The sequence below is a fragment of the Sinocyclocheilus rhinocerous genome, unplaced genomic scaffold (assembly GCF_001515625.1).
Source record: "Sinocyclocheilus rhinocerous isolate Xijiao unplaced genomic scaffold, SAMN03320098_v1.1 scaffold954, whole genome shotgun sequence".
Classification (NCBI taxonomy): Eukaryota; Metazoa; Chordata; class Actinopteri; order Cypriniformes; family Cyprinidae; genus Sinocyclocheilus; species Sinocyclocheilus rhinocerous.
In genome coordinates this window covers 573666-581756 of record NW_015644642.1, presented here as the reverse complement: position 1 = coordinate 581756, position 8091 = coordinate 573666, and the positions used below count along the sequence as shown (strand labels likewise).

The window sequence follows — 8091 nt, the reverse complement described above, 5'->3', positions numbered from 1 at the left end:
AATCTGAGGGTGCAAAAAAATCAAAATACTGAGAAAATCGCCTTTAAAATTGTCCAAATAAAGTTCTTAGCAATTCATATTATTAATCAAAAATTACGTTTTGATATATTTATGATAGGAAATTTACAAAATATCATCATGGAACATGATCTTTACTTCATATCCTAATGATTTTTGGCAAAAAAGAAAAATCTATATCAGATCACACTCTCTCTCCCAATAGTCTTAGAGTCTTTGCACACAGTCTGAAATTTTCACACGTTAAAAAAAATAAACGACCCCACGTTGTGTCAATCACGTTTACACACTGTCTTTGAAACTTTTGTCTGTCATAAAATTCGGATCAGATTTTCTGAGTTTTCGCATCCGTAGCAAGCATTTTGATAGGAAAGTGTGACAAATATGAAAAAAAAAAAAAAAAAAATACAGGAAGGGGGCAAAAACCTTTTCACGGCACTGTATGCATGTGTGTGTGCGTGCGTGCGTACATATGTACGTATACATACATATATATATATATTTTATACACACTGAACAAAATTATAAACGTAACACTTTTGATATAAATAAATGAATAAATGTACTTTTTGTTTTGCAATTAATTTTCATGGCATTCAAGCACACGTCCCCTTTCAAATGCTTAAAAAAAAAATAATTACAATTAGCATAAGTTAATTAAATCTTGTCTGGAAAATTACATTTTTAAATCAAATAAATTCATTTTTAAAAGTAAATTTAGCACTATAAATAAAAGAACAAACTTTGACTTAAAAAAAAAATTAAATTAGCATTATTTAAATCCAGTACAACTAATAACAATTATATTAAAAATATTTTATTACAGTTAGCATTAATTACTTCAAGTACAACACATACAATGTACACTGTGGCAGGTGTCATTATATGTCACAATGCCAAATCTTTAAATCTCTTTTCCGTCCTAAAAATAGGCTTCTTTATGAAATGTAGCCAAATTTTGGGCTGAAATATGACCTGGATATTTCATTGAGATCCACCCATGAACAGGCGTAAAGTGCTGTACAGATGTCGTACCCCACAGCTGGGCTGCAAACTTACCCCTCTCTCACATCAAAACACATTTTTTAAGCTTGATGCATTGTGTCGTCTTTTCTTCTTTACTGAGTTTTCTCAGCCTGTATTGCCTGATCTCCCGTACCAGAGTATAAAAGGCATCTTCCACTCTCTGCAGTGCAAAACACAACTCCCTTCAGTGTTAAAGAACGCACAGCGATCATCACTGAGAAGGGAAAACAGTCCGAATTGGATTTTGGGAAACAAGCGGCAAGTTTTCCCCACATAGTGTTGGCACAATTAATATTAGCGTTTTCTTTTGATTATTCCTGGGAATTTAGAATGAATTTGGCGTAATCAAGTTTTTACATCAACTTTCCACAAAAAAAAAAAAAAAGCCAGGTTATTCCATGGGATGTCATTTTTTTGCAGCATCTTCACACTTGGAAAACATTTTAAGAGCTTCTCAATTAGTAATGTCCCTGAACATACATATACATATAAATACATATATAATAAACAAAGATAAGAGAATTAGAAAGTGAATCTGCTATTAGAGGAATACACACAAAACCATTTCAGCCTGCAGCCAGAGAGGGAATTGTGGGTACTGAAGACTGTGGTGTCGGTGGGTAGCATGTGAGGCTCGAAACAGAGAGAAAAGAAATTAATTCAGGAGCTTTTATTACACCCCAGCACCACAAGGAGTTGTGATTTGAGCACTGCAGAGGGAGATAGAGCGTTTGCCCTGATATTTAACATGACAGATAGAGCAGTACAATATCCCCAACTGATTTATAGTGATTAAACCCCTGAACAATCAATCCAAATAGCATTCTTTGCCATTAAGAGATTAATTAATGAAATCAAACACAGACAAATTATAATGAACGCACAAGAGAGACCAGGCACAAACCCAGAGGCAGATCAGTTGTGTTGTGTGATATGACCTGATTGATTATTCATAAAGCCCGTCAGAATGAACTCATGCATAAACCCAGTGTAAAGCAAAAGGACGCACTGACCAGCTTTCCTACAATTCTACACATTTCAACTGCCTTCAGCTGATGTGTGAATGTCACAAAAACTATGTCTAAGTCACAATTACCCCCTAGAAAAATAATCAAATAAAACACATATTTATGCAATGAGACTTTTAAAAAAAAAGTAATAAATAAAAATAGCAATAAGGGAGTGTAACAATACACTGTTCAATAGACGATATTGATCTCATGATACAATACTTTCACAATACTTTAAATAAAGCATAACTAGAGCAGTTAAAACATTTACCTTGTTATTATTACTTCTAAAGACATATTATAAACAGTTCACAAAAAGTACGGTTTATTAAAATGCTACATTTTGGCTTTACATCAGGGGTGGACTTGAATAGATTAGACTTGGTTCTGGTCCCCAGTGCACAGGGCGATAGTGACACCAGAATAGAAATATTTATAATTCTGCTTAACTGAAAACACAGAATTATGTAAGACACATATTCTTGGGCTCTGTCCCCTATTACATACATTTAAATAGTTTGAAATATTGTATTATTTAAAAATTCAAATTTTGTTTTAATTTATTAATAAACAATATGGAAGCTCAAATGTGTGAGCTTCTGGGTTTACTATATTTAAGTTGCCATATTTAATTAAATTTGCTAAACTTTCAATTTGGGTGAACTATACAGATCGTCATTATCCATGACACATATTGTTGCATTTTTGTATTGCGACATCTAGTGACAATTTGTTACACTCCTAATAGTGGTACTTTTTAAGCAGCAGAATTTTTTTTTTATTAAATAAAATAAAAATATTGCAATAAACTAAATTAATAACAATACATTTCTATAATAATAAATAATAATAATTTCTACTTTATTTTGATTTTGGGGTGAAATGTGACCCAGACATGTTCTTGAAATGTTTTACAACTGACCCTTAATGGCTGTATATCTAATCTGGTTATAGTCAACTTTTATTACAGATTTTAAATAATATTTAACCCCATAACGCATTAACATGACACTAAAGACAACATGAAATGGTATTCACAACTCATTTAACTTCCATAATGATGCATTTCGGAGCAAAATTATATTGTGGGGCAGAAAAAATTGGGGTGATTTTATGAATCAGAATTTGATTGAACCCTAAAGTTATACCGTGATATTATAGACTCGTTTTAATTGTGGCATTATGGTGTGTTCACACCAGACACGAATGTAATTATTCGCGTGAGTAGATTACATACAAAGTCAACGCAAAGACGCGAATAGAGGCGAATTCGCGCGGGGCGACACGAATGACGCAAAATGCGCGACGCATTTGCCGCGAACGCACGATATTCGCCTCAATCGCGTCTTCCGCGCAAGTTCAAAAATTTCAACTCGAGCGGAAAATTCGTGTGACGCGTTCTCGCGCAAGCCAATCAGCGAAGAGCTTCTTGACACGTCCGGTTGAATCAGACAATGGAAGAGAACGTTATTGTAGCCGTCTGTTATTTTATAGATCTGGAGCACAGAAAATAATTAAAATCAGTTGTAGTGGTAGTTGTATTTTATTATCATTGCTACAGAGATGCTGCTATCAATAATAAAAATAATAGTAATATCAGTGTATATATACACAGTAGTAAAATGTAACGCACACATTAATGCAGGATCCTAACTTTATTCATCCTCCTCTGGATGGTGCTGTGAACCCAGACACGTCGGCGTTTGACTTTCCATCGTATTTGGGACTTTTTGACAACAGGTACAAAACAGCGATTGTAGTTATCTCCACCATAGTTGATCGCGCTATGTTTTTATTCACGCGAGTGACACGGAAAACATCCCGCGAGTAATCTAGAGCGAGTGACGCGATGCGCATATTTGCTTGGCGTCAGATGTGAACACACCATTAGTTGTGTCAGCGTTAATGTAGTTTCAGAAGTGGATAAATGTTTATGGAAAACAAATGTATTTTTAATAATGATGAACAGTGCACAATAAGACCAATGATATTTTATTTTAAAATAGTTGATTTTGATTTCATGTTGTCTTTAAATCAGTCAAAATAAAAGTCTTTCAATGTGAAAACTTTTATTTTCATTGATATGTCAAACACGCTTGTATCAAAGACTATAGAATACCCAAGACGTGTCACTCATATAGTTTTGAATGGGGAAAAATGCAACGCTCAATATGGCTGCTCAATCGCAGGAAGCCCCGCCTTCTGAATGAAAGAGCCAATCGGTAAAGTCAGCGCGTCACTGCAGCTGCCGTTAGAAGTCCCGGTTGCTATAGAAACAATCAGCGTTCTGAGACGTGCTCTTAGGACTGCGCATGCGCACTGGCTGATCTAGCCTGAAAAATAAGCTTTTTATAACGCTATTTGAGCAAAAGTAACAACATTTATGACACAGTTGTTGTCAGATTTCTTTGGTGATTTCAAATATGAAATTGAATCGTAAGCTTCGTGTTTTTTGTAATTTGATGTTTCCCCATTCAAAGAGATAGGAGTTGCACTTGCATGCCCGAGAGGCGTTTCAAAGATGGCCGCCGAGTGACATGACTTTAATTAAAAGGACTTTGCTTGTATTCAGTACTCGACTGCCCATGTTTTCCATACCTGTCTCGTCTTTGCTGAGGTCTCTATAAATGGGATGCCGTAGCTACGTGCTAAATCCTGAGCCTGCTTTGTGTCCACACTGCGGGAAGGAAGATCACACTTATTCCCAACCAGGACCATGGGGACGTCCTCAGAGTCCTTTACTCGCTTTATCTGCTCTCTGTCAAAGCACACAGAACATTGCACATCTATAATTAATTTGACTTTGTGAGGTGTTTTAACCCTTTACAAACCTGATTCTGCAGGTTATGTGACTGCACACCATGTGGTGTATACCTGTAGTGGTGAATGTCCTCAAAAGACTTGGTGTTATTGATGGCAAAGACACAGAGGAAGCCCTCTCCTGTCCTCATGTACTGATCCCTCATGGCGCTGTACTCCTCCTGACCTGCAGTGTCCAAGATGTCCAGGAGACACGTCTCCCCGTCAATCACCACCTGCTTTCTGTAGGAGTCCTGCACAAGTGAAAAGATATTTTGAGCATATTGATCAGTATATAAATCCCAAACTGTACTGGTTCTGTAATATCAATTTATCACAATACCCAAGCCTAAAATATCCCAAAAATGATATTAAAAACCTGACATTTGCAAAATGACAAATTGTACTAAATAGGCAAAAATTGTATCGGAGTTTTAAAGTGCTCATTTAGGTGTAGATTAAGTCTAGCAAAATGGTGTGAAAGTCAACATTAAATTAAAATTAGAACGATTATTTTCAGCATTTTCATGCATGCTCTTGGTCTTAATTCATCAGCGCTGTAATCTTGTCAAAACTACAAAACATCTACAAACACCTAAAAAAAACAACTAAAATACAAAACAACATGTAAAAAACAACTACAAAACATCTAAAAACTATAACATCTAAAAACATCAAACAAACAAAAACAAACATCTACACTACAAAACCACAAAACAAGCATCTAAAACTACAAAAGAAAACTACACCCATCTAAAAACGTTAAACAAACAACAAAACACCTAAAAATAACTTCAAAAACAATTACAAAACATCTAATAAAAAAATTGCAAAAACTACACACCAAACAACTACACTTTTTAGCCAATTTTTGGCCGCCCAAAACACACACACACACGTTAAGCACCAAAGAAAAAGCAAACAAACAAAAACATAGGCCTATTTGACATTATGCAAATTTGCAATCTAAACTTAGAAGGGTGCCAAGCCAGAAAAGTGAAAGGCAAGAGACACAATGGCCTTCAACATGGAATCCACCTTTTAAACCAGAATAACCGGATCTCGCCGTTGAATCTTTAACAGTAGATTTTTTGCATATTGCAGAAAGTGAGTGTCCTGACAGCACTAGAGACAGAGGTACACATGCCTCACCTCTATGGTTGGGTCGTATTCATCCACAAAGTGGTTCTGGATGAGTTGGATGGTGAGAGCGCTCTTGCCCACGCCTCCAGCCCCCACGACCACAAGCTTATATTCTGTCATTCTTCACCTGCAATAGAAAAAAATCAATGAGCAGTTAAAGACTTTTTCTGCTTCAGCTTTAATGTACTTACCAGACTTCAAATAATTGTCAATTGACTTATGCTATTATCCAAAGCGACTTCCAGTTCACTAATTACAGGTTAAGTCCGCTGGAGTAACCTAGGGTTAGATTAACTATGTTGCTCAAGAGCAAAACAGTGATAGTTCAATAATAAAGCCTTTTGCGGTTTGAACTTACAACTTTTCAGCTACCAGCCCAGATGTTTAACCATTACACCACAGCACCCTACAATTAGGAAACATTGCGAAGGTTTGCGTTACATTGACATTACTTAAAATGCCAGGTCTACTGGACTGACCCAAAATAACTGCATATAAAACATTAAACACTCTTCTCAACTTCTATCTTACTATTAAAACTATTTATAACCAACTAATCCACTTTAAATATATTTACAGAAATAGTCATTATGGAACTGAATCAGCTGATCCACAAAAGAATACTACTGCTTGAAATTACACGGTTATAAATAAGATTATATATAACTTTTTGTTGTCATCTTAAATTACAAGCCTATATCCTTATTCATTCAACCTTATGGTTATGCTGTAATAGATTTTCTTCAAATTATCTTCACTACAACTAAAAAGTCTAATTAAATAAACTGATTCCATGCATAACAGATGATAGAATACCATGATTTAACGTTATGAGTTTATGTATTATCTTACAAGATGCTACTATATAACTTCCCCTTGTGTATAATCATTATAGATCGATTTTCGTTACAATAACTCAACAAAACCGATTAATCTACAGAAATCAATCAATTCAATAAGTGATACACTAGCAGAATAAAATAATTTAACAATTTTAAGTTGCGTATCTAAAGGCTAGTCCTCTGTAAGGACTTTTTATTTTTACTTTTCTTTATCATAATTTAAAATCAATTAACTAAAAGACTCAGACTAGAACATAATACTACGATTCGACATGTTTTTACTGTGTTTTCAGTGACTACCATTCTTAAAGTATTTTATGTACCTTTTTGAGGTTAAATGATTTACGTATGATATAATAAAGTGTGATTTAGATTTTAACTCGAGTTAAAATAAGTTAATCGTTAAAAAGTATAGTTGAGCGCCATTGCATCGCAGGGCCCTAACTCACTTGGGCGTGCGATGACACTAACACACTGGAACAAAATATACAAATACAAAAGCTCACATATAACCAATTCTTAGCTTTATCTTTATTTGACTGTTAGTGACTATAAATACACACGTTAAAACAGCTTTTCTATTATTTTTACCTCTGGGTTTGTTGTAAGTTCCGCGTCTGAAAAGCCTCTAATGACTCAAGCGTTTATCATGACCTTGCCATAACGTTATTATCCTTTTAAACAGCGTATATAAAGCCGCATATATCCGTTGACAATCCCGTCAGAGTGTTTAAATGGTTTTTCTAACCGAAAACCGACCATTTTATACGGAATAGAGATGAATTTTGTCTTTCTAGGCTACATGGCCTGCGCTCGGAGGCTGTGCTTTTCATAAATATGGGCGGACACACTGTTGCGTCCTGCTACATGATCACTTACCCCAAAATATCAACGATTTTCAGCTGTTTACGATTATTTTCAGTAGGTGGAGGAGGTTAAAAGGACGAGTAATACGCAGTCGAACAGCCCCTTCCGAGCATCAGCATGCATCTTGCATTATAATAGAAGAAACATCTGTAGGCGCAAACAATCCCGATCGGTGTCCTTTCAATGAGATGTGCTTGATCAATAACTGACCGATAATCAACACTGGTAATTCCAGGCTAAATATGGTTATACGACGGATAATAAATGCACTTTAGTTTACAGTGTAGTAGCACACAAGAATATGCTATGACATATTCGATACTGGGTAAAGACCGGTTTTTGACAAGCGCTGAGGGCAGTATTGGTATAGACTGGCTTGTTGCTTA

At 35.3% G+C, this 8091-nt stretch overlaps 1 protein-coding gene across 3 annotated transcripts in view; it reads right to left on the bottom strand.

Annotated features, from left to right (window-relative positions):
* The window catches only part of kras (v-Ki-ras2 Kirsten rat sarcoma viral oncogene homolog), an 11101-nt gene extending 3010 nt beyond the window's left edge, over window positions 1-8091 (bottom strand). The window contains exons 1-5 of one of the 3 annotated variants that reach the window (XM_016576575.1): window positions 7430-7705; window positions 6006-6123; window positions 4929-5107; window positions 4653-4812; window positions 977-1204 (exon numbers count right to left, since the gene is read on the bottom strand). In XM_016576575.1, the coding sequence (XP_016432061.1) occupies window positions 1085-1204; window positions 4653-4812; window positions 4929-5107; window positions 6006-6116 (570 nt within the window). In that variant the 5' untranslated portion in view covers window positions 6117-6123; window positions 7430-7705 and the 3' untranslated portion in view covers window positions 977-1084. The other 2 variants (XM_016576574.1, XM_016576576.1) reach the window with 2 other exon arrangements.